A 25,628-nucleotide genomic window follows, 5' to 3' on the forward strand; every position below is an offset into this window, starting at 1 on the left:
CTTGTGCAGAAGAGGATGAAAGCAAGAAATCCCTAAAAGCAGCAGAATCAGATGGGTCCCAACAATGGGATTTCTCCTCCATGGCAGCACACACGCCCACGTGGAGCCAGGCTAAATATTGGTCCTGGATTGCTTGGTCTCTGTGCACATGAAAGGCTGTGAAAAAACCACACAAACCAGTACAAACTATTCCAGCAAACCACAAAGAGAAATATTCACTGGAACGAAGCCAAGCACTGAGGTGAGGATGTAAAATGTACTGATATGGGATTTTTTCAAAATAATTTTTTACTCACTCCCAGCTCAATTTAGCACCTCCAACCTCTCAATTTTTAAATAAGGGGAGAAAAAGGTTTTTGCATTTTCAGCCAAAGTCTGCATGAAAAAATAATAACTATAAGAAAAAACCCCAAACAAATCCAACCCCCAAGTCCCACTCCTTGGGATGTCTGTTCTCCCTGGCCACCCTCAAGGTTTCCACACAACCAAGGAGTGCTGACAGCAGGGAGGGATGGGGGAAAGGGGGGAGCCCTGACGATTTTTCCCAGCGATCCTTGTAAACTTGGAAGCACTGGTTAGGCTGGGACCACCCAGGCACTGTTTCTGGGATGGCAAATCCAGCCCCCCCCTCCCCGCAGGGTGACAGCAAGGAGAGGTCAGTGTCACCTCAGCGCTGGGATCTTGGCTAGGGAAACCTGCATCCCACACAAACCTGGGAGAGGAGGCAGCCAGGGGAGGACCCATGGGCAGCTGCATGCTCCAGACAAGGATAAATCCTCTGTTTCCTGCTGTTGGGAAGTGCAGTGACAAAGGGAGCGGGATCAGGGTTAGGCAGAGAGATAAAAACTGAAATCAAAAGTGGTGTGAAAGCAGCTCACCAGCCCAGGAGGGATTTAAAAGCTGCTCGGATGTGGTGCTTGGGGACAGGAATTAGTGGTGACTTTGGTAGGGCTGGGGGAATGTTTGAACTCTGCTCTTAGAGGGCTTGGCCAGCCTGAAGGATTCTGTGATGGTTCAGGCAGGCAAAACCTGCTCCAGCAGGAGAAGGATGGCAAAGCAAAAGGAGAGAGGTCAGTCCCAGCAGGAGACACAGCCCATCCTCTGTCTCTTTGCTTTCCATTATAAACCACACATTTATGCCTCATCTTTAAACCTTTCTCCCACTTGCAGCACCAAAGGCTGCTCACCTAAACAACACAAAGAAGCAAACACAGACTGAGGCCCTGGCAGACAAACTGTGGCTGAAATCCTTGGCAGTGTCCAGTGTCCAGGTTGGACACTGGGGCTTGGAGCACCCTGGGACAGTGGAAGGTGTCCCTGCCCATGGCAGGAGTGGGATGAGGTGGTCTCCAACCACTCTTCCAAGCCAAGCCCCTCCACGGCTGGATGATTCCATTATTGCCAGCACTTTGCCCATGGTTTGATGGTATAATTCCAGGTTTTTCAGCTGCACCTTGATGCTCTTTGTGGTCTTGATGCCATTCCCCTCGCCTTTGTAGTCTCAGGATTTGTCTGGAGCTTGGTAAAGTGCACTCAGCCCTTTTATGATTTCCTGTCCTGTTTCAGAGCCCTGCACCAAAAGACTTTAGTTGCCTCCTAAATCTTTTTCCAGAACTCTCCTGTCACTTTAAATGTGGGCCAGCATTTTGTTAGCTTCAAGACTTTGAAATAATATCAAAGTAAACCTCAAAGGAAAATAACGCAGTAAAGGCAAAGGTTGGGGCTTAATTCATATTTAAATAAAAATCCTTCACTTCACTTCAGCTTGGGTTACTCTGTAAAATGACTGGGAGCAAATGGAGCTTTTAAAGGCCTTATTCCCCCCAGGGGTCTGTTTTAAAGTGATCAGGGAGCCTAGCAGGCCCAGGAATGGAATTGCCTTCCCAGGAAACATTCCCTACCACTGGGAAGAAAAATCCTTGAAGTTCTCCAGAACCAAGATGGACTTTTTTTCCTCCCTCCCTTCCAATTGCCCCAGAGCAATGTTCGTGAATGGTGGGAAGGCAGACAGGATCCTTGTCAAAGCCTTTGGAGAAGGAGACCAGGAGCTCGGGACTGATTTGCATGTCAAAACATAGCTTTTCCTCTCGTATTCTTTTCATTTTCTGGGGCTCACCACACATAGGAACAGGAGACACTGCCCTTTCCCCTTCCCAAAATGCTGGTTTTCAGGAGAGAAAGGAGGAACCGGGGGCTGATTTCCAACAAGCCCCGGCACCTGACAGGGATTTCCCTGAGTGTCAGAATTCCAAGCTGACTGCCCAGCACAGGTACCTTGGCAAGAGCAGCCAAGCACTCAGCTCTGCTGGACTTTATCCGGGGATCTCCTCTGAAATTCTCCTCTAAGCTCCACATCCTGGAGTAGTGACGGATTTAGCCTTCCACGTCCCCTCGGCCTTGATTCCTTATTTCCTACTCCAGCCCCAAGAGCAGTGGGAGGGAGGGATGGCTTTTGCTAACGCCAGCAAACTCCAGATCTGCCAAAACCCCGAACAAAGGCTGTGAGAAAAATATTTCTGGAGGAAGCGTTCGCTGAAACATGATTCATTTCTTCAAGATAAGTCATATTTCCCCCAGCCAACACTTACAAAAGGGCTCTTCTCCCTCACCCCTGCTCCAGCCTGGATGATGGATATGGCCTGGGCACATGCTTCCAGTTGTGGATTTGCTCCCATGCAAAAGCAGTTTGAGGATGGTGATGCCTAAAGAGGCTCCCTGGGACAGAGGCTGGGCAGAGTTAAAGGAATAAATATGGATTTATTAAAAGCCTTTCAAAGGATTTACCTTGGGCAGTGCAAGAGCCTGGCCAGGGCTACACCCAAGATGGATCCCGAGTCACGAGTTTTCACACTTTTATCAGTTTTGGTCCATTTCCATATTGGGTTAATTGTCCAATCCCAGCTCCAGGTTCTGCAGTCCCATCCTCCCAGATTCTCTCCTCAATTCGCTGCTGTTTGCACTTTTTGGGCCTGAAGCTGCAGCGGTGTCCTTGGTTCTGGGGCTGGAAAAGGATTGTTCTGTGTGACTGAGCTGTGAGGAGAACTTGCTAACACTTTGTATGAAGTTCAGAGTCACACACCAAGGCAGTTCAGAGTCTGGAAAAGATGAAAGCTGGAACTTAAGGGGACGTGCGTGGCTCGTTCTGGGTTTCCCTCATTGTCACGGGTGCCTTCTTCCCGCTCCACACTCCGGAAGGGGACTATTCCCATTCCCAGCTTCACTTCCAGCATCATTGTTTTCCAGCCGGGTGTGACATCCCTGCCTGCTCGCTGTGGCTTTGTCACCAGCTCCTAGAGACAATGGGCTCCACGGGTCATTTGCAGTTCATCACGTCTTTGGAGCTGTCCGGGCACTTAGTTGAAAAAAAAAACAAACATTCCTGCTGCACACATGGCCTGGAGATCCATAATGGAATTTCCTAACATCCCTTATTGCAGAAACCCTGGTTCAAGAGGGGCCTTGCCAGACCATGGCTTGCTTTCCCAAATTAGTGGTAGGGTGGGAACTCAGTAGGAATTGGGCAAGGAATCAGCTGGCACGGCCTGGTGATGCACGGGACAGCAGCTCATGGTGGGAAATGTCCATCCAAGCATCAGGCAGGGCAGTCCTGTTGGGGTGATGGACCCAAAATGCTGGGCAAGGGCCTCCATGGCCACAGTTCTTCTCACCAAGAAATCATGGAATGGTTTGGGTTGGAAGTGACCTTAGAGGTCATCTGGTGCCACCCCTGCCAGGGGCAGGGACACCTTCCACTGTTCCAGGCTGCTCCAAACTGGTCTTGGACACTTCCAGGGTCCAGGGGCCTGCACAGGGACATTCCTGGGACACCACACAAGGTGCCAGAGTTGGCAGAGTTCCCCCATGGGGCCACCACACCCGGGGTGAGCCACACCCAGGCCAACCTTGGCCGCCCTTTAGCTCCACCCAAGGTGGTCTTCTGGTGTCCTGTGGCATCCCAAGCCCCCCATGTGGGATTCTGTCCACTGATTTTTATTTCTCCTTTTCCTTTTTTCCCCTGGGATACAGGAAGTCAGAAGAACTGGCTGGAGCACAAACCTGCTCCCATGAGTTATTGCCTGGGTCACTCTCCCTGCAGGCATCAGCAGCAGCATCAGCAACATCCAAGCTTCCTGTGTGCCACCACGACCTTTGGGGACATTGGAGCAGCTGGTGGTCCATGGGCTCCTCCTGCCAGGGTTTGGCCTTGTGCTTCATTTGCCACTTGCCACCATGGAACATCCTGGTCTGAGGAGACAGAGCTGGTAAAAGACAGACAGAAAAATTAATATCCACCAAATCTGGAGCCCCAACCTTCTCACATAAGGGCTGAGGTGAGGTGAGGTTTGTCCCTCCTGGAGTCACACCACAAAAACAAACAAGCAAACAAACAAAACAAAAACAAAACAAAAAACCAAAAAGAAAACCAGCTAAGCAGGAGTGCAAAGGAAGAGAGAGGTGCAGAGGAAGAGGAGGATTAGCATGAAGTACAGACAGGAAGGAAGGCAAAGACCTGTCTCTTCCACACCACACATGCAGACCTCAGGGTGGAGATGGATGGCTCCTACAGGCTCCGAGTCATTTTCCATGTTTCCATGTCAGGTGATCATTTCATTCCAGGTGAACTCTGCTGCTCTGCACTGGGACTTCAGCAGCGCCTTGCTAAGCCCATGTTTGTTAGCGCTGCATTAAAAGATAATTAAATCAAAAAGGACAATATTTTTGTTGCACACTCTGCAGGAGCACCGTGTCAGTGAGAAGGGATTTTATGTTCTTAGAAGCTGCTCTTTCCTGCTAAAAATTCACAGAATAACAGCACAGTTTAGGTGGGAAGGGACATCAAAGCTCGTCCTGTGCCATCCCTGCCATGAGCAAGGACACCTTCCACTGTCCCAGGTTGCTCCAAGCCCTGTCCAACCTGGACTTGGACACTTCCAGGGATCCAGGGGCAGCCACAGCTTCCCTGGCCAAACTCCTCAACATTGCTCAAAATGTCCATCAGGTCTGCAGGGCTTTTCACACACTCTGCAAGGGTCTGGGATGAACACGAAGACAAAAGCCCAGATTTGAGAGGTGGCTGCAGGAGACACCCCCAGCCCTGTCAGGGGCAGGATGGGCACGTCCAGCCCCAGCCCAGGCTGGGAGCAACCACCTCTGGCACAGCTCTGTAACCAGATCTCAGCTCCTGAAGCTCATGCTGTGACACGTTTGTACAACCAGACCCTTTCCCCTTCGTTAGTGCTGGGGTCGGGGGGAGCCAAAGGTCAGGCTCGGAGCTGATGATTTCACCTCTAAACAAAGCCTCCTCCTCCACCTTCCTCCTCCTCCTCATAAATTTTCATTTAGTACCACCAAGACGACTCTCCCCCTGCTTTACATTCTCTTTAACAAGAAGGACGTTTAATTCCCCAAAACCAGCTCCAATCCCAAGTTTTTTGGGAAGCTTTAGCCGGGATCCTCCCCCAACGCCACAACTTATCAGTGCTGGAAAAATAAAGGTGACAGAGATGGGAAACCCCACAGCTGTCTCTTGGTCCCACTGCCTGGTTTTAATGGCTCTGCCACCTGTGTTCCCACAGGATCAGAGCCCTGTTTGATGTGCAGGGGGCTGGAAAGTGCAAAACCAAACTCCACTGTCCAAAGCACATGTGCTTGCTTTGCTTTGGAGAGAAAACAAGGGAAAAAAAGCAGGAGATGCAGCTGGCTTCCAGGCTGGCTGCCTGTACTCATTCATGCCCTAGGAAAGAGCAACCCAAACTGCACAAAGTGCAAAGCATCATCTGTGTTTCTCCTTGTCCTGGACCCCTCTGTTTCTCTGGGCATCTCTGAGACTAGCAAAAAGTTCAGCCCTAACATTGTTTTACTGATCCTGAAATCTCTTAGAGAACTTTTCCAGCAGTGGTTCTCAGGGCCCTGCCCTCCTATTTCCCCTGTTTCCAGGGAAGTTTCAGAGCTCAGCTGGCATGGGGAAAGAACTTGGCGATTTAGATAACCTCAGAACAGGTTAAGAGATTTGGCTGCTCAAATCCTGCCAGTGGGTGATTTCTGAGCTGTGATGTTCACGTTCAAGGCCAGGTTGGAGGGGGCTTGGAGCACCCTGGGATAGTGGAAGCATCCTTCCCCACGGCAAGGGGTGGAAGGAGATGAGCTCTCAGGTCCTTTCCAACCCAACCCCAAACCCTTTGGTGATCTTCCCTCATGGCCTCTGCCAGGGAACAAACTGTTGCTTTGCCTCTGCTCTTCCATCCCTCTTGTACTCCTGTCAAGGAAACTTTCCCCCCTCACTGGGGCATTTCCCAGCTCCCCATCCCAGCTCAGCGTGGAGGACAGTGCCTGGGGGCTGGTGCCATCGTGTGGATACAGCTGCAATGAAGGAGGAGGAGAAGGAGGAGGAGGAGGAGGAGTGGGGAGGCAGAACACTGGGAAAAGAACAAATCGGCATTGTCCAAGTCTGGATCTAAACCAGGTTCCCTCCTAGAGATACCAGTGGGTTTAAGTGCTGCTTCCTCCAGCAGGTGAAAAAATAGATCAGCAGAAGGATGCACTACCTGCACCACTTCCTACACACCCTACAGCATCTCCTGTGCCACAGCAGATCCCCAGAGAGAGTTTTCCCTAAGGAAAGCAGCAGTGGCTGAGATTTAGATCCCTGCCAAAGGCCCAGAAGCTGAAACCACTGTACCTTACTCTGCTTTCCTGATGGAAACAGGGCTGGAAAACAACCCGTGCATGTGTCATCCCCTCCAGGATCTCCAGGACTGTCTGGTCGACCAAAACAAATACAGTTTTGAACCTGTAGGAGAATCAGGCTGTGGATTTTGGCCAGTGGCAAAGGATGGGTTCTGCACTCTGGCCTTGCATCCTGTTCTGGAAGTCACAGAGTCCCCAACCCCCAACTCTTGCAAAGCTGAGGAGCAGTCTCAGCCCAGGATAAAAATAAAGGGTCCACAGGGCCCTGCCCCTCTGGGGTTGTGCAGTCAGGCTCCTTCATATCATTTTTCCACTGCCTTTCACAGCCTGGAGCTGAAGCGGAGCCAAATGACAAGGAGGGGGGAGAATGGATCAGGAGCCTGGGGTTTCCTTTGGATGGTCAAAATCCCAAACCAAGCCCTGCTGGCTGGTGTGTTCCCATTATCCTGCAGAGTGGAGCATTGAACTCCAGTGGGCTCCTTCCCAAACCCTGTGGCTGTGATGGAGAGCAACCTGCCCCAGCTCCTTCAGACACGTGGATGTGGGGATTTATCCTGGTCCCACAGGAAGGGCAGGGATTCCCTGAGGGCCCTGTCAGGGCACTGCCCAACTTCCCTCCCTCCAATCCCTGCACCTCCCACACAGCACTCCAGGCCAGTCCCCCCATCATGGTTTTGGCTTCCTCCAAATTCCCACTGCCAAGGTCTCTGCAAAGCACTTGCAGAGAGATCTCCCCTCAAAGTGCTGCTGGCTGTGCCAGGATGGCTCTGGATCTTGGCTCTGAAAGAGGCACAAGGGATGCACCAGGTGGTCAGGATTCAACCATGAGCCCTCAGGGGCTCGGTGCTGGCTGTCAGGGGGTTGGAGCACCTGGAGGTGGAGGTGAGATCCCCTGGATCTCCAGTGATCCATCCGGGCACGTCCATTCTCAGTGAGCTGGAGCCCTGTCCCAGCCAAGTTTAGCAGCACCTGCATCCAAAATCTGTGAACCACCCAACCCCACAGTGCTGTTCCAGATTAAATGGTTCCCATTGTTATTTGGGAAATGCATGAATTTTTCCCATCTGCCTTTGACCTATAAAATGAACATCCCTCAGAACCCAGTGGTTACTGCCAGCGACAACGTGTTTTCATTTCTGGTCTTTAAGCACATTTCATGGCTTGCCAAGACTTTTTAGGAGGTTAAAACTCAAGGCCTCGACTCAGCAAAGTGCTCCCAGCACGTGCCAAATAGGATTTAGGTGCACACTCGTGTCTGAGCACAAGTTACAGGCCTGTGCTGGATGGAGATGCTTGCCCAAACTGGTGCCAAAAACCATCTTCATTAGCTCCTCGACTCTCCTATTCTGTCCTTGGCTTCGCTCACCTAAAGGTGAGACTTGGTTTGCAGATGTGCAGCTCCTGGGTTGCAGGGAGCAGTTCCACATTATTCAGGGAATGCTGCCTGGGGCGTTGGGAAGATGTGAAAAGCCTGGGGGAAGTAGAGGTGGGTGATGCTTTTTTAAAAGCATGTTTTTAAAGTCGCCACAAATTGCAGAAATTTCATGGAGTGTTTAGCAACAACAAAACTGGGGGGAAAGAAGGCATATTTGAAGTACCTCTAAATGAAAATTATTATTTAAAAAGAAATTGTACAATATAAACCACTCTTCAAGTAAAATATTTAATTTCAGGCTGACTGAAATATCTCTTTACAAAGAATACATCTTCTTTCTCTCCTTTTTTTTCCTCAATTTTGGTTTGCCAGAAGTTTCCATCATTTCATTTTTCATCCTAAATCATTATTTTGAGTTTTTGGAGCTTTGCTGCTAGAAAAGTCAAGGCTTATATATCTAAGTGTACCCCGAGAACTGAAAACAGAGCTCGATAAATGAAGAGGGAACGCAAAATTCTGACTCTCAAGATTGTCTTTAAGAACTTGCCAGTCGTCCAGGAGGAATTCAAGATACCATAGGTATCAAAAGGCGTGGGGATCTGTACTCCAGTTGCAGGAAAGACACATTTCATCATCACGAGGAAAAATACCGGATGGCAACCAGCCCCCTCCCAGCTTTCAGCATTCCTACCCACACTGCTAAATCCCCAAATCCAGTTTTTTTCTGCAGTGGGCCTTTTATCTCAGCAGCATGGCCCTCAAATGCAGATTCCAGAGGAAAGGCAATGCTGGATTTCATGGGAATTAAACCTAAAGGTTTTAGCTCAGCAAGGCAAGGGTCAAACAAATTAATTTGGTGAACCTCCCCCAGTAGATCTGCCTCATTCTCTCTCTCCTGCCCTGTGTCTGAATTTATCCAAAGCTGGGCTGGACAGGGCTTGGAGCAACCTGGACTAGGGAAAGGTGTCCCTGCCCACCTGGGTTGAGCTTTAAGGTCCCTTCCAAACCATTTGGGACTTGATGCACAGAGCTCCATCAACAAAGCAACCCGAGCTCTTCCACCCACATAGCTCTTACAGAACAAGGTGACCAACAGAGAGGGGGAACATGCTCAAAATCACTTTTTTTTTTTTTTTTTTTTTTTTTTTAATCCTTAAAACATTAGCTTAATCCTGAAAGCAATTAAAACTGGGGAGGCTTTAATGGGGAGTTGAAAGCAGCAGTGGGGTGGGTCACTCGGGTTTTGTTCCTACTGTCAAATGGTGAAACCATCCTGTTATTTAAGATGTCAGAAGCCTGTGAACCCAACAAAACAAAGCCCAAACTTCCCAACATCCGACTGCAGCAACACATTGATGGACGCCAGGAAAAGGGCTGCAAGCACAAAACAAGCAAACCTCCCTGAGAAGGGCTTTGCCAAATTTAAGGGGAAAAGAGGTTACGAGTGATTTGTGGGAAATGCTGCTAAGGGGGAAGGATAAAAGAGACCAAGAACAAAAAAAAAAAATAAAGAGGAGGAAAGAGCAGAGGGAGAAAGGACTGGGACAGGGCTGTGTCAGTCAGGAGGGATTTGGCCGGATGATGGTTTTACAGCACTGAAATGTGGAAGGCACACTTTGATTAATTCTAGGAGACTACCCCAGAGTCATCCTCACAACTCCCAGTGCACTAATTATGGAGGAGAGGCGGGCAGTGACTCATGCTGGAAACTTCCCAACTTCCAAAGGGGGAAAAGGGAAGAAAAATTAAAAAAAAAAAAAAAAAAAAAAAAAAAAAGAAGGAATCTCAGTTTTCTCAAGCAAACACCAAGGTCCCTAGACTCATGCTAGGAGAAAGGTTGGGGACAGCGTGGTGGCAGGGAAGTGGATGGGGTGGTCCCTAGGAGGGCTGGTAGAGATGTCCCCAAGGAGGAGAGGGAGGATGGGGGTGACAACTGTGGGTGCCTCTCCAAGGCTGGGCTTGCCCCAGCACCTCCCTGTGCAGGCAGGCCAGCTGTTTTCCCACCCCTGGAGGCAGGGATCTGCCATCCCACCACAGATTCATGTGGGAATGCACCAAAAAAGCTGCTGCCAGCTGGTGAAACACTGGGGCAGGAGCTGTGGGGTCACTCTGTGACCACCACCTGAACCAGCTGGAGTGCTGGCACCATGGGCTGGCTCTGGGGTGGAGCCCCCCAGCTCTGTGGTGCCTCAAACCCAGGTCTGCTGGATCACAGAGGGCAAAGCAAAGTCAGAGCCCTGGTGTCAAATCCCATCCTGCTCCCTCCCCTGGGCTCGGGGAGTGCTCAGCAAGAAGGAGACACAAGCACAGAGATGCTTGCTCAGCAAGGGTTGGAACCATCTCGGGATGACAGCAGAGGAACTGAGGGGGGTCCTTGTCTGATATTTATGATCCCATCTCAGCTCCCTTCTCATCCTCTCCTTTTCAGCTCTCCGAGTAGCTGACAGTATCAGGAACCGAGGCCAGAGCATCAGATTGACAACATCTTTCTTCTCCAGGCTCTTGGCCACGTGTTGGAGTCGGCTCAGTCCAAGAACAGAATATCCGAGAATCTCAAGGGCTCGGGACAGAGGAGGGGGAGATGGGGACAACAGCATTAATGCCCTCTAGCCAATTGTAGCTACATTTTCTTTTTTTAGTTTCTCTCTTTTGGGAGTGAAGAAGTTACGCTGTGGGGGTTTTTTTGTTTATTTGTTTGTTTTTAATCAATTTCTTTTTTTTTTTTTTAAGGAAAGGAAGGTGCAGGGTGTGACCCTCATCTCCACCACCCTGGCTCAGCCTGGGGGGTGTTACACAGGCTCACTCCTCTCTGTGCCCTTCAGATGGCATGAGTGATGAATAAAAAGCCACTTCCCTGCACCACCAAACTCCTCTCTGCCTCCCTGGCTCCATAGCCACTAGAGGGGAGTGGAAGGTAGTGAGTTGAGGAGATGGCTGTGTCCTCTTGGGAAGCACAACACCACTGGGCTGGGAGGCTCCACAGCTCTGGGTGTCCACCACACCCAAAATCCACAGCATCCATGGGAGAAGGTTTTCCCCATAACCCCATGGCACCAGCAGGATGCTGGAGCAACCTCCAGCATGGAGGACCCACGTGGGAAGTGAAAATTGTTGTCCAGATCCTTCAGGCAAGAGGAAAGCACCACAGGCCCAGGAGAGGATGAGTCTTTCCCCCAGCAGGGAAAGGAGGCCATCCTTCATCAGGAGCTGTGAGAGGCCATCTCCATCTTTTCCAGTCCCTGAGCTCACCTTTTCCCAGCGATATCCAACAGCACGGGCACCACAGAGTTCACTGTGGTGTCAGTCGTGGCTTCCTCAGGGTCCCAGGTCTCCATTGTCCCCTCATCAGAGGGGACATAAAGCCACGGGGTCACCTAAGAACTCCTCTGACCATGGGATTCACCAAGCGAGGTTCTGCCCAATGTACTCCCCAGGCAGAGCTTGGGCTCCTTGTCCAGCTGTCAGCACAGACATAAATCAATTAAAGGGTTCAAACGAGCCCTAAATAAAAGGCTTGTGCTGATTAGACCAAATTTCCACGTGGAGGAAACATGGAGAAAAGGCTGAACATTTTTTTCTTTCCTTCAGTCTGGAAGCCCTTGAGGTGCCTTTTATTTCTGCTCTCCATATGATTTAGTGTGTGTCTCAGTATGTCCGAGCCAGCCCGAGCACAAGTCACCAGAAAATGCTGGGGATGGTGGAGATGTACATTATGTACAGGGAACTTAGTGCCAAGCCTGGGACACCAGGAATATTTCTGGTTTTGCCATTGAGAAAACCTACATTTCACATTTTACTGCCCTGAGTCCCCAGCCTACAATGAGGCCGTTATTAAAGAACTATAATATTAAGATATAAACCAAATTTAACAGCTCCCTTTGCAGAAATGTGGTGGGGAGGGAGAGTTATCCCATTTGTTTGGTATTTTTGTGGAAATGGGAAATGTGGGGGCTTCTCTCAGGAGCATCTCTTTTTGTCCACTAGCGAGCAGGTCAATGTTTTGCTTGTGTCCATCCATCCATTGGAGGCTGGACAGGGCTTGGAGCACCCTGGGATGGTGGAAGGTGTCCCAGCCCACGGCAGGGGGTGGGATGGGTGAGCTTTAGGGTCCCTACCCATCCCAAACCACCCTGGGGTTCTGTGATCCCCCTTAGCAACATTTCATTTATTCCCTCCTCCCGCTTCCCAGATAGAACGGGCTCCGTTTATCTCGCGAAGGTGATGGGCTGGGCTCTGTCCCGAGCAGACAGCTCTCCCTTTTATCTCTCCCGGATCTGTCGGAGCAGCTCTGGAGTCCATCAGCCCCGTGGTGTGATATCATCCCTTGGCACAGCCCCTGCCTGCCTGCTGCTGCCAGCGTGGGTCCTGGGAACGCTCACAGCAACTGCGCCGCTCCCGGGGCACTGCGCGGCTTCTGCCTCCTCCCCCCCGACAGCCAGCCCATCCTTCATCCTGCATCCTTCCTAGCTCATCCTTCTGCCTTCGCAAATGGAAATGGAAGCCGAAGGGAAAGCAGGAGGAGGGCTGGGGATGGGCGGTGCTTCCAGGATGACCTCGGTGACCACGGCAAGCAGACAGAGCCGGGGAGGAAGGAGCCAGCTGCCTTCTCTGCCAGTCACTTGGATTTTAATTCTTCTCAATATTTTCTTTAGCTCTGCTGGTTGAAAAGACTTTTCCTTGATGTGTCACGAGTTCTGCAGGGCACAGGGGCAGCCAACACCCAGCTGGGACTGAGCCCAGCCTGGCAGCCTGGGGTGGGTGCTTAAGCGAACAAGATTTTGGGGATTGTATCTGTCTGCTGGTTTCCTTATCCTTGCCACCCGGGTAACTGCTGAGCCCATTCCCTGTTCACCCTGCTCTACAAGGGCAGTGTAAGATGAAATTTCTGAACATCTCATCTGCTACTCCAGGGGCTGCTCCAAGCCCCATCCAGCCTGCTCTCGAACACTTCCCGGGATCCAGGGGCAGCCACAGCTGCTTGGAGCTGCCAACCCTTCCCATCCAAGAGGGAAAGGGAAAAAACCCACCCCAAACCTCTGAGCATCATAAAGATTTTATTATAAACAAACCTCTGGGAGCATTTTGGGAGCCGAGGTGATAAAAATTCCTTAACAGGGAAGGTGGGGGAGGGCAGGCACAGCACCCTCCTGAGGGTCCCACCTTTCCACCTAATCCCCCCCATTGCCATCTGGCAGATTTACTGGCCCCACTAACGTGGCTCCCACTGATATAATGAGGAATTGCAGGCTGGGCTGTATTTCCTCATGAATGTCACTTCCCTGCCAGAAAAGTTCAGGGCTGGGTCAGATTTTATATATATTTATGCATATAAAATATATATATCTATAAATATCTATATATATTTCTTCTTTCCAGGTGATTTCCACCTTTCCCTACCTAAAGACACACTCACCCTCATCTTCCCTACCCACCAGGTGTTGTGCTGTTGACCTGAGTTTGGGTTAAAGAAAATAATCCAAAGGCCAAACCCCACATCCATCCCCTCCCGGGTGGCAATGCTGCATGGTGCTGCTTTCCATGGGTGCCACAGGAGCACTGAGCCTGTCCTCACCCCACTTCCAGCCAGGAAATGCTGATTTAATCAAGCTCAGACTCGGTGTAAGGGGCTGGAAAAGGAAGGTGGGTAGCTGGGACTTCAAACAACCCCATCCTTCCTCCCACACCTTCACAGGATCATGATCAGGGAGGGACATGGCCCAGCATCCTAAATCCCTGCCCGCCAAGCTCCTCCAGCTTTGCTGCCCCCATCTCAAATCCTCCTTCCCTGGCCATGGCCAAGCTGCCCTGCTCCAGCAAGGGGTCACCAAGCCCCTTCTCTCAGGACAGCAAAGCCTCAAATGTGTTTCTCAAAGGTGAATTTTGTCATGAATAAAGGCTCCTGGCATGGCTACTCCTGCTGCCTGAAGGCTTTAGGATGCCAATTCCAGGCACAGATTCCTGAGGAACGTGCTGTCCTCACCAGTTTGGGGTTTCCTGGATCCTTTCCATGGATCATCCCATTCCATAACTGAGAACTCCCCTTCTGCATGGATTGCAGTCAAGATCTAGGAGGAGGTGAAGCCCCTGCACACCTTGGGGGTGAAGGGGGTGTCCCAGGGTGCAAGGGAGGCCCAGGCCAGGCTCATGGAAAATTCTGGATATAATCCTCCCGGGTTTCCTCTCCCCTGCTTGGAATTAACCACAGCTGCCTGGAGGAGAGAGGCACCCTCCACCCAGGGGATTTTCCCATTTCCATCAGGAGGGGAAGGCCAGGACTTGTTGTGCTCAAGGCACTCTGACCCCTTCATGAGATAAATTTTTTTTTAAGATCTCAGAATCCCAGAATGGTTTGGGTTGGAAGGGACCTTAAAACTCATCTCATTCCAGGGCAGGGACACCTTCCACTATCCCAGGGTGTCCAAGCCCCAGTTTCCAACCTGGCCTTGGACACTTCCAGAGATGGGGAAAATAATCCTGCTGGAGCCTTTGCCTTCCCAAACCCCACCCCTGAAGCAGCTGCACACCTTCTCATCAGAGGCTGCCTCTCTAAGTGGCCTTTTTCCCACAATTTCAGAGTTTTATGGCCAGCATTCCTCATTTTCCATGTCATTAATCTCCACAGGCCTTGGCTCCAAGCAGGCAGGAAGCCAAACGCTGCCAGACAGGTTCCAAGCGAAATCCAAGTTGTCTGGAAAAGGAGAAAACCCAGTTAAAAGTTGGGAAAGCACTTGAGCCTCAAATTGGCTCTTCCCAGCCACCCAGCAGGACAAGTGTGATGCTGCTCAGCCAACAGATGGATTTGGTGGCAGCCAGGGCGTCTTTTCCCACTCCACTTGACTTTTCCAGCAAGCAGCCAAAATGCAACGTGTTCCTTTGAGCTCATAGATTTAATTGTGCCCAAAGGGGAGGGGGGGAGGAGAGGGAAGAAAAACCCACCCAACGCAAAGCAAGAACTGGGAGATTTTTTTTAAGTTTCTTTAGAAAGATGTTGCTTTGAGAGCTGCTCCTGAACACTATCAGCCAATGCATTTTTTCAGAGCATTTTTGCTGTGAGCTCTCATTTCCTCGTTTTGGAAGTTGTTTTGCTGTGAATCTTCAACTCCCTCAAGTCCCAAAGCTGAGGATGACACAGGCAAAACCTCTTTCAGGTAGGGCAAGGGAGGAGGAGAAGAAACCTGTGGGACAAGGGGGAAGAGCAAAATCTCACCTGGAAGTCTCCACAAATACCTTGAATCCTTCTGCAGGTTGTCCACAGGTTGTTGTCTGCCCAGGAGGACCAGAGAATCCCAGAATTGGATTCCCTTCAGTCCCTCAGGGAAGGCTTAGGTTGGATATGAGGGAAAATTTCTTCCCTGAAAGGGAGGCCAGGCATTGGCACAGTTGCCAGGGCAGCAGTGGAATTCCCATGCCTGGAGGGATTTAAAATCCACATGGATGTGGCACTTGGGGATGTAGACACTGGTGGGATTGGCAGTGCTGGGGCAATGGTTGGACTCGGTGGTCTGAGAGTGATTCCATGATAAATCCAAGGCACCACGTTTCCCCACTGAGGGGAGGTTGGGAGCTGCCAAGCTCCATGGTTTTGTGTCACTTCCCTGCCTCCAGACAAAATTCCAGCATGGTCTGCACCAAGAAGGACTGGCTGAGCAGCCCAGCAGCACAGGCACAATGAGCCAGGATCCTTGGGAATGGGGACATGATCCAGCTGTGTCCTAGAGGGATCTCAGATGCATTTTGGAGGAACCCTGATGGAATCTGCAGACACTTCCCTGCCCTGCCTGGATTCCTCTTCCCTCCATCCCCCTCCAAGTGTCTCCACAGCAGAGCTGGGAAGTAGCCCTGCATACTCAAGCCCTCAGTCCTGCCTCACAAAGGGAACCGAGAGGAATTGTTTTGGAATAACAGTGCAAATCGAATTTCCCGTCGTAGATAAAGGGGAGAGAGGTCAAATATGAGAAGGCTTTAGATGAAAGAGGAATTAGCCTGCAGCCCGCCCGGAATAACTCAATTCCAGCCTCGTTTTCAGCACTCCCAGGACCTGGCACAGCACAGGGCCCAGCAGATAAACGTGGCCAAGGCAATTTGTTATCCCCAACGTGGAGCTGCTTCACCAACCACAGGCTGAGCATCCCCTGCCCCCTAAAACGAGGGAAAGCATCCCAGCGACTCAGGGGCCATCATCTATCAGCCCAGGGAAAGCCAGGCAGCCCTGATCAGCTTCTAGCCAGAGCCACTCTGTAGTTCGGGTGCGCAGATATTCCTCAGCCTCCTCCTCCTCCTCCTCCTCCTCCTCCTCCTCCTCCTCCTCCTCCTCCCCCCAAGCTGCATCCCCCAGAGGTGGCGCTGGGCACCTGGCTGCCCCAGCCTGGGGACATTCCCTAAAAGCCAGCCCCTCTTCCCTTGGCTGCTCCAGCCTGGGGACATTCCCTAAAAGCCAGCCCCTCTTCCCTTGGCTGCTCCAGCCTGGGGACATTCCCTAAAAGCCAGCCCCTCTTCCCTTGGCTGCTCCAGCCTGGGGACATTCCCTAAAAGCCAGCCCCTCTTCCCTTGGCTGCTCCGTAGCCCTGGCAGGGGTTTGGGATGGGCTCGGGATGCTCCCAGCGAGGTTTTCCCCCTTCTCCTCTTCAGCTTCCCTCTCTTGCAGACTCAGAGTTCTCTCCACCTTTCCCAAAGCCGCATTTCATCCCTTTGGTTTCATCCCCAGCTTTTCCTGCTTTTTTCGCCGCACAGAAGGATTTGGGAGCGGCGCTGCCAGGGCTGGGCTGGGCTGGGCTCGGGGACCCTCAGCAGCGCCGGGACCTCCTCCTGGATAAATGGGCTGCAGAAATTCCTGCCGCTCACCACCGCCTGAACCCAGCCGGCTCAAAGGCGGCTGCTAAGCCCGCACTGCCTGCATTATCCACGGGGATTGGGGGGGGATTGCAGGAATTGCTCTCTGCTAGCGGGGAAGGAGGGATTTTTGGGGTTTTGTATTTTTTTCCCCTCCCCTTCAAACTCAAATATGTAATTGAATAGTGAAATTCTGAAAGCTTGCTCAAGGACTCTGGGTATTTAATCGCCTTTAAAATCCAGGAATTGCTCCCCGTTCCCTTCCTGATTTAATGGGAAACAGGTTTCTTGTTCCTGCAGGCGCTCTGAAGCTGGTGACCATTGGATAATTGTGCCTTGATATAGCACAAATGCACCATTCTGTCTGCACCCTCATCCTTCTAAATACAGTAAAAATCTTTTTTTTTTTTTTTTTTCCCCCTTTAATTGCACTGAATTTGAAGAAGGAGTCCTTGGCCATGGCAGGGGGCTGGAACAAGATGATCTTTAAAGTCCCTTTCTGTGATTCTATGATTCCAAACCCTTCCCTTAGGGCAGAGGAATAAATTAATTTAAAAATAAATTAAAAATATTCAAAAGAGCCTGTAATAAATCAGATAAAGGACACCTGCCTGTGGCTTGTGCACACTGATGCTTTGGCTGTGCAATCCAATCTACACAGGAAAGGTTTTCCTCACTTCTGCTGTGCAGCAGCGAGATTTTGGGGTGGTTTTGTTGCATCCCCAACCATTTCCTTCTGCTACTGGAACCATTTAATTTGCTGTAAACGTGGGCAGAGGTTTGCTTTTCCCTCGTGGGCATCCAGAAGACACCTGGCCCCTCTCTGTGTTCCCCAGCCAGGAGTCCTTTCCCTCAGAGCCTGTAATTAGGTCGGGATTTGCTCTGTTCCTGCTGAAGCCTTCCATTAGCACAGTCATGGAATGGGAATATATTCCCCATCCTCAGCAGGAACTGGCTTTGCCAGCCTGTGCTGCTGGGAAAAGGCAGACTGTGCCCTCCCCACAGCCTGGGGAGCTGGGTTTTTTGCCACAATTCTTAAGATAAATTCTCTGTTGCTCTCACCCCTGGTTTTTCAGGCACCTCCAGAGCTCCAGCCCCTTCGTGTCCCTCTTGCCATGAACTTTCTCCTGCCTCGGCCCAGCTTCAGCCTTTTCCCCCATGGCCAGGCAGAAAGCTCTTGCATTCCTGGACGTGGCCCTGTTATTGCACCTTTCCATCAATGATCACAGGATTTTCCTCCAGGGAAACAGCCTGAAACACTTCCTAGCCTCTTCCTGCCAGGAATTCCCCTGGAATTTCACTCCACACACTGTTTTCCCCAGCATTTTCTCTATCCCAGGGCAACTTTACAGCTTATACCAACACATCACATCCAGGCAGGGACAACAAACGAATCTCAGGTCCCCGAGTGAGCTTCAGAGAATTCCCTAAGAGATCGACCCCACCCTAGGAAAAGGTTTCTACTCCACCCAGATCCAAATCCCATCATAAATCCAGGATGTTTTGCTGGCACAGATGGAACTCCTGCCCCACCACGTGCTCAGGTTGTACATTTAATATTGGACCCTTTTCTTCCCCTTGCAGTGCTCCCACTGCCACAGGCATACATCTAAAGCACAAAGCCCTGACTTGCTGCCCAGAGGGAGAAACTGCCTCTTCCTCCTTTAAAAATACTAGGAAAACAAGTGAAATTAAGAAAATGAAAGCCAGTGAAAGCCCTGGGAAGGGTGTCCCAGTGCCAGGCCGGGCATCCATCCCTCACACCCAGCCATGGGCTCACACAGGAGGAGCCACAAGGGAACCGCCTCAAAATCCTGTTGGATCACATTCCTTGCAGCATAATGTCATTTTCATTGGGATTAACCGATTTCTGGCTGTAAAAACTCCCGTGGCTAAAGCAGCAGGTGCCACAGCACTGAGCTTAACCCTGCCCTCAGGTTTATGTCCCTGTGCCCACAGTGAGCTCAGAGCATTCCAGGTGAGGAGATGCCTGGCACAGGGGCTGGGTTTGTGTCTGAAACAGCTCCCACCCCTCCAAACAAGACCTCTGCCTCAGCTGGACCACCCAGCAGTGGGATTTCACTCCCAGAAATTAGCTCCTCCAACTCCAGGGAGCTGAAGGTGCCCTCCCAGCCAGGCTGGAACTCCCAGATCATGGTCCTAAAACAATCACCACACTCACACTCTGCACAAATACAGGATCCAGGGAGAGCTCAGAGCCCCTTCCAGGGCCTAAAGGGGCTCCAGGAGAGCTGGAGAGGGACTGGGGACAAGGGATGGAGGGACAGGACACAGGGAATGGCTTCCCACTGCCAGAGGGCAGGGATGGATGGGATATTGGGAAGGAATTGTTCCCTGGGAGGGTGGGCAGGCCCTGGCACAGGGTGCCCAGAGAAGCTGTGGCTGCCCCTGGATCCCTGGAAGTGTCCAAGGCCGGGTTGGACACTGGGGTTTGGAGCACTTGGGACAGTGGAAGGTGTCCCTGCCATGGCAGGGGTGGGATGAGAGGGAACGTCCCAGCTCCTTCCAACCAAACCATTCCGTGATTCCCAGGAATCATGCTGGAGCAGCAGGGGACGCTCCACTGCTGGGGGAATCGTGAGGATCCCAAGTTTTCCCTGCAAGCTCTCCCGTGTCCCTGGTCACCCCTGGGTGAACACCAGCCTGCTGCTGCTCCGGGGCAGCCACTGGAAGGAGCCCAGGACCGAAGCGTGGCTGTCTCCCTTGTGGCCACAGGGCAATTGCAGGTGGCACAAGTGGAGCAGGTGGCTTTTGGATGGCTCAGGGGACTCCAGAGACAAGCAGGAAGCCAACGAGAGGGAATATACTAGATGGAAAAGGCCGTGAAAGGTGTAAAGGTGGAGCTGCTTCAGCTGGAAACTCAATTGGTTTCTTGCTGGCATTTGTCAACATGCACCTGGGAGCCACAGGAAACTGGGAAACTCCAGGAACTTTTCCATGAACACCCCAACATGGACATGGGTATGTTTTGCCCAAAAACCCACTCTGACACCAAGACCTCCTTCCACGACACACCAAGAACCCAGCAGATGAAACATCTCGTCCCAGCAAAGGAAGGAAAGAAGATCAGCAGCAGAAAACTGGGTGATATTATAATTAACTTCTTTCTTTTATTTACACCACAAGAATAACAAGTTGTCATAATGTGGTACAAAATACTGGACTCCTAATAAAGTTGAAATTGAAGTCGGTACTGTCAGAGAAAGACACCATTGGCCAGTAAAAAAAAAAAAAAAAAAAACAAAAAAAAAAGGAAAAAAAATAAAGAGAAAAGAGAAAAATAAAATAAAGTGAGAACAAAGAAAGAAAAAAACAAGAATGAGAAAAATATTCCAACCACCAATTTAAAAGAAAGGACCATCAGAAAATCGAGCACAAAGAATGCTACCATCACTGAAAGTAGGGTCCATACAAGAAGAGTGAAATTGTGTCTAAATTACAGCATAAACCGGTAGCTGCTACCAATGGTGACGTCATACTGAGCATGTATAGGTATAAAGTAGAATATAATATAGTTACAACTTTTTGATACTACATATCTGTAATAAGCTCTCGGGTGAATAATGTTTCAACCCCTTCCCCCCCGTCCCCACCCCCCACTTTTATATATATATTATATATATAAGTTTGTCATCCTCATAAATTGGAAAATAGCGCCTCCACTATGGAGCACAGAAAAAGTGTTAATTTATTTTCTTTCAATAGGATACTTTTTTTTTTTCTTTTTCATCATCAATATCAAAGACAAAGTGAAGATGAGCTGAGAACAAGCCCAACTTCATGACAATGAAGAAACACGTTTTGCCTTTCGCTGTAAAGTCTCGTTTTTAAACCACAGTGTTGCACAGTACACGACTGCTTAAAGTGAAACCGAGCAATAATACATCATGTAAAAGTAATTTCTTAAAAAAGTTAACGCAGCTGTGCTGAAGAGTTAACTCTTTAAAGTCCTCCTCATCCATCCATCCATCCATCCCATCCATCCATCCCTCCGTCCGGCTCCTCGGAATGAACGACTCCATGTGTTGACACAAGGGTTGCATCCAACCTCCCCACCCAGCCGAGAAATCAAAGCAAAAACACCAACCCAAAGGAAATTAATAATAATAATAATAACAATAATAATAATAATGACACAGGCAGTTTACTTGGTGTGTTCGGCGTAGTTTCCCTAAAAACACTGTTTCCACATAAATACAATAAACTCTATTATTGGTAAGTCACAAGTGCTAGATAAACTTCTTAGGTTTTTTTCTTTTCTTCTTAAAATGAGAAATGTTTAAGCAGTCCTTTTTGTCTTTTATTTATTTACTCTTTTTAACAATAAAAAGCACAATTTCTTCTTATTAAGTTCAGTAAGACTCAAAAAAAAAAAAAAAAAAAAGAAAAAAAGAAGAAAAGAATTCCCACTCTCCTTCCTTGGTGTGTAGCTGTGTGGGTGAGTGTGTGACAACAACATCCCAACCTTTAGTCTCCGCAAATGCCACGAGAGGAAAAAAAACCCAAAAAACCAATATCAAAACAAAACAAAACAAAAACCAACCCAAAGAAACCCCAAACCACCTCTTATTTTTTTAGTTTGTTTTTGTTTTTTTTTTCTCATTATCGTTTTCAAAGCTGCCAAGTTTGGCGTGCAAAATCTGTATACAATATAAAGACATGCCAACCTTACAGACCATGCAACCTCAAGGTGTAGGAAACTTAAAAAAATATATTCATATATATTTATATATATATTTATATATATCAATGCCCGTAAAAGAACGTGGGCCCAAAAAAGTTTACAAAAGGAAGAATGGAATGAATACATGACCATGACTAATAAAAAAAAAAAGGAATGTTTTGTATCGAAAGTAAAAAAAAAAAAACAAAAAACAAAAAACCAAACCAACAAACAAACAAACAAACAAAAAAAAACCCTAAAAAAAAACCAACAAAAAAACCCCCAATGGTTACTTGTGTACTGCAAACTGGGCCTCACTTTGCTGTAAAGAGGATTAAAAGATGTTCTTTTTCTTCCCAAGCAGGTAAAAAGAATGCCCTGGGCAGCAGGTGCTGGGATGCAGGAGCATCCCGGGCTCCCACCCTGCTGGCACGGCCGCCCCTGGCAAAGTCATCTGAAATGAAGAAGCTTAATGGCTCAAAAAAGTGAAAAAAACCCTGGAGAGCCTCAAAACGAGGGCTCCCTCCCCTCTCTCCACGCCAGCACTGGGCCTGGAAAGCATCCCCAGGGAAGAGCATCCCCAGGGAAGGTCACAGCCCAGGGAAGAGCATTCCCAGGGAAAAGGGGGATGCTGCAAAATAAATCCACGTTGCCGGGAGTTTGGAGGAGACAAGCTCTGTCGTCTCGGGAAAACTTTTCACGTCCCAGCAAAAAGCTGAGGGAAAGGATGGAAAGGAAGGAAAGAAGGAAGGAAGGAGGCATCCTGACAAGCTCCTCCAGGTTTTCCAAAGGAACTGGCTCAGCACGGTCGGCCGGCGGCTCCCAGGAACACAAAAAGGAAGGAAAAAGCTTTGCCATGACTGGGAGGAGAAATGTCAAAAACCTTCCGGGGAAGAGCTGACAACACAAAGGGAGGAGTAAACACGGGCACTGCCCATGGCACAGGGAGCACAACCCCACGTCAGTCACCAAATTCTGGATGGATCTGAGATCACAGCAGCAGCGTGGTCAGATGGAGGAAAACCCCAAACCACAACATCCCCAGGTACGCGGTGCTCTCACGCGGGGGGGATTTTTTAGGATACGCCAAGGACGGGCCTTGCCACCGGGGCTTTTTGGGGTTTCAGGATGTACTTGGGTTTGCACAACTCAAATACTGTAGTGTTTGGTTTTGAAACTGCGCTAGAAAGCGAGGAAGGAAACAAAAGCCTCCAGAGTGGGGTCATGCTCCCAATTCCTCCCGCCAGCAAGTCCTGAACGGAACGAAAGCGGCTGCTTCAAGAACTGGAAAGAAGAGAAGTTACTGGAAGCAACCCCGCCAATCACCATGGGAACAGGATAAAAGAAGGAAGGGTGGTTAAGGAGAAGCTATGCTGGGAAGAGGGATGTGCTGTCCTACACTGCTGGAGGAAGGCGCGCCGGGAGCGCCATCCCTGTGAAGATGCTTTGCTCTCCCACCCGGCATTCCCAGGAGGCAATGACCTCCTCGGGGTGGGGGAGTGAAAAAAAAAAAAAAAAGCCTCCAAACCCCTTTCCCAGCGCCAGGAAGAAGAAGGAGAAGAAGAGGGGAGAAAAAGAGGGAGAAAGGAGGCGGAGAGAAAACGCCAGCAGTCCCGGAGTGTCCGAGGAGCCTTCCCGAGGACAGGCAGCGCCAGGAGCCACGGGCTGGACAAAGGCGTCGCCCACCGAATGCTACCAGGTAAGAAAATTCCTTATTTTCTTTACATAGCTACTACAAGAGAGCTGAGGAAATATACAGTCGGCGGAATTGGTACAACAAAAGAGCCCATTGCGGTCCCTCATCCTCCTCCTCCTCCTCCTCCTCGGTAAAACACACCCTTTCCCAGAAAAAAACAAACTCTGTCAGTCAGCCCACAGTTCCTTACACCTGCAGAAATCTGCTCACTGTACAAAAGAGTTGAGGAAAAGGAGAGAAAACAATATAGAAAATAAATTTTAAGAAAAAAATTAAAAAAAAAAAAATAAAAGGAAAATCCATGTAATTATAAGCAAGAAAAGAGGGAGGAAGAAAGGTTTAGATGCTATTGCCGTTCGGAAAGGCAACCTGCCAAATGGAAAAAGAAATATCAGAGTCACACAAACAAGGCTTCCGGAGGGTTTCGGGAAATATCCATATAAAAATTAACAGCAAATTCAGCGTCTTTGCTATAAAAAACTCTTTTTTTTTCTTGTTTTTGTTAGAAAAGGATCACAACTAAAAACCTTAAATTAAAATACAAATGTTTAGGGTAGTTGCCCAGTGGCTAAAGTGTTGGCTTTCTGAAAAACTTCCCAACCTGACACCTGAAAAGTCCTCAAGTTTCAACCTGGATCCTTTTCCAAAAGCACCTTTGACCTTGTTACAATTCCCAAATCTGACCCTAGGGAACTTCCAATGGCTACTGTTAGAGTATGCATTTATTACATATATTTTTTTTCTTTTTTCTATAAATGCATCATAAATATTTTTCTCAATAATTCATAGGAATCCGGTTTCTAAGCTTGGAATACATTTGGAATATACATTATACACATATATATATTTATACCTAACAATTTAAGCAATATCTCATGCTAGTTGCTTTTAATAAAAAGCATTCCAGTCTTAAAACCTGCATTTGTGTCTAATACATGCTTCAACAACCAAATTGTTAAGTTCAATTACTAGATAATGTAGAAGAGAGAGAAAACATTTGAAAATTGGTTGTTAAAAATGGTTGAATTTCAAAGACCCAACAGTATTTGCCACTTTCTTGGCAACTACCTTAATTTTGTTCCTTTTTTTTTTCTTTTTCTTTTTTCCTTTTTTTTTTTCTCTGAAACATCAATGAAAGAAAACAAAACAAATTCAAACTTGTCGACAGTTTTTGGAGACGCTCTGTTCAGCTGATGCCTGCTTCCCACCATCATGCCAGCACAAGCCAAAAAGTCTTCCTTCCTGATGGCAGTCCTTGGCTTTCCCAACCAGAGGAAAAATATTCAGGAACTGCTGTATTCTTTGTGTGGGTTTTTTTTCTTTTTTTTTTTTCTTTTTTTTTTTTTTAATTAATTTTTACTTAAGGCATTGTTCCTCAAACTTCAGAAAATCCAGCTGCACCAAATCCATCAATTAAAAAAAAAGGCACAAACTCATCTTCAGATGGCTTTGGAGACAATAAAGCCGACTCCATCTGGGCTACCATTCCCCCCCCTTCTGCTTCCCTTTCCTTTAGGTGTCAGATGAGTCCCTCGTTCCCTGTCCCTCCCCATTAAAAATTCACCATCATCTCCCAGTCTTGTCCCCGTTCCGACAAGAGCTGTCGTTGACTCACAGGCAGGCAAGAGCCATTTCCAAATATCCAAGAAAAGAAAGTACACGATGGGTTGAGTGGTTCAAGCGGAGATTGCTCAGTTGTGGGTAATCAACTTTGTAAGCACCAGTTTTACGTTAAGGTTTGTTTGATTTGTGTTGTTGAATCTTTGATTTCTCTGTTATTCTCGTGTTTTGTTTTTGTTTTTGTTTTTTTTTTTTTTGTTTGGCAACTCTGCCAAAGACTTCCTGGGCATCGTTCCTCTTTCTTCTCCCGGTGAGGACCAGAGGAAGAGTGCCCAAGGTGTCAGTCCTTTGCTGCTCTTCACCAGTGTGGTTTTTTTTCGGCAAAAAGAGACTCAAAGATGCAGAGAGATTCGGTTTTTTTTGTGTCGCTTGCTTTGCTTTTACACCTGGCTGTCCTTCCGCATTCGGGAAATAACCGTGACAGGACGCAGGAGTAACAAGAGAAAGCTTCTTGGCAGAGCTTCAAGACGAAGACGAACGGACAGGAGAACTCCAGCTCGAATGGTGGGTGCTACAGAGGAGGCTCCTCTTCCATGGGCTCGTCCTCAGGTCTGAGGGATTGCGCAGCCAGGCAGGGTGGGAGAAGAAGGAGAGAGAGAAAAGAGGGTTGGGAGTGACAGAGTTGGGCAATTTGTGGTGCCAAGTCTCACCTCCTATGTTCCCACCACCTTCCCACTCAGCCAGCTGGGATCACCTGGAATTAAACTCGCCAGCGAGAAGGGTTTTTGGACAATCTC

General features: G+C 49.0%; 1 protein-coding gene and 1 pseudogene across 7 annotated transcripts in view; both read right to left on the reverse strand.

The window, feature by feature from the left end:
- Positions 1-19,757: 19,757 nt before the first annotated feature.
- LOC148223101 (uncharacterized) lies at positions 19,758-20,955 on the reverse strand (annotated as a pseudogene).
- Positions 19,998-25,628, reverse strand: part of HDAC4 (histone deacetylase 4) — a 170,095-nt gene continuing 164,464 nt past the window's right edge. For all 7 annotated transcript variants that reach the window (XM_088167569.1, XM_014889888.2, XM_088167565.1 and 4 more), the window contains exon 27: positions 19,998-25,442. In XM_088167569.1, coding sequence (XP_088023695.1) covers positions 25,403-25,442 — 40 coding nt within the window. In that variant the 3' untranslated portion in view covers positions 19,998-25,402. The remainder of the gene's footprint in view (positions 25,443-25,628) is intronic.

Source organism: Sturnus vulgaris, chromosome 7 (assembly GCF_052056855.1).
Source record: "Sturnus vulgaris isolate bStuVul1 chromosome 7, bStuVul1.hap1, whole genome shotgun sequence".
Classification (NCBI taxonomy): domain Eukaryota; kingdom Metazoa; phylum Chordata; class Aves; order Passeriformes; family Sturnidae; genus Sturnus; species Sturnus vulgaris.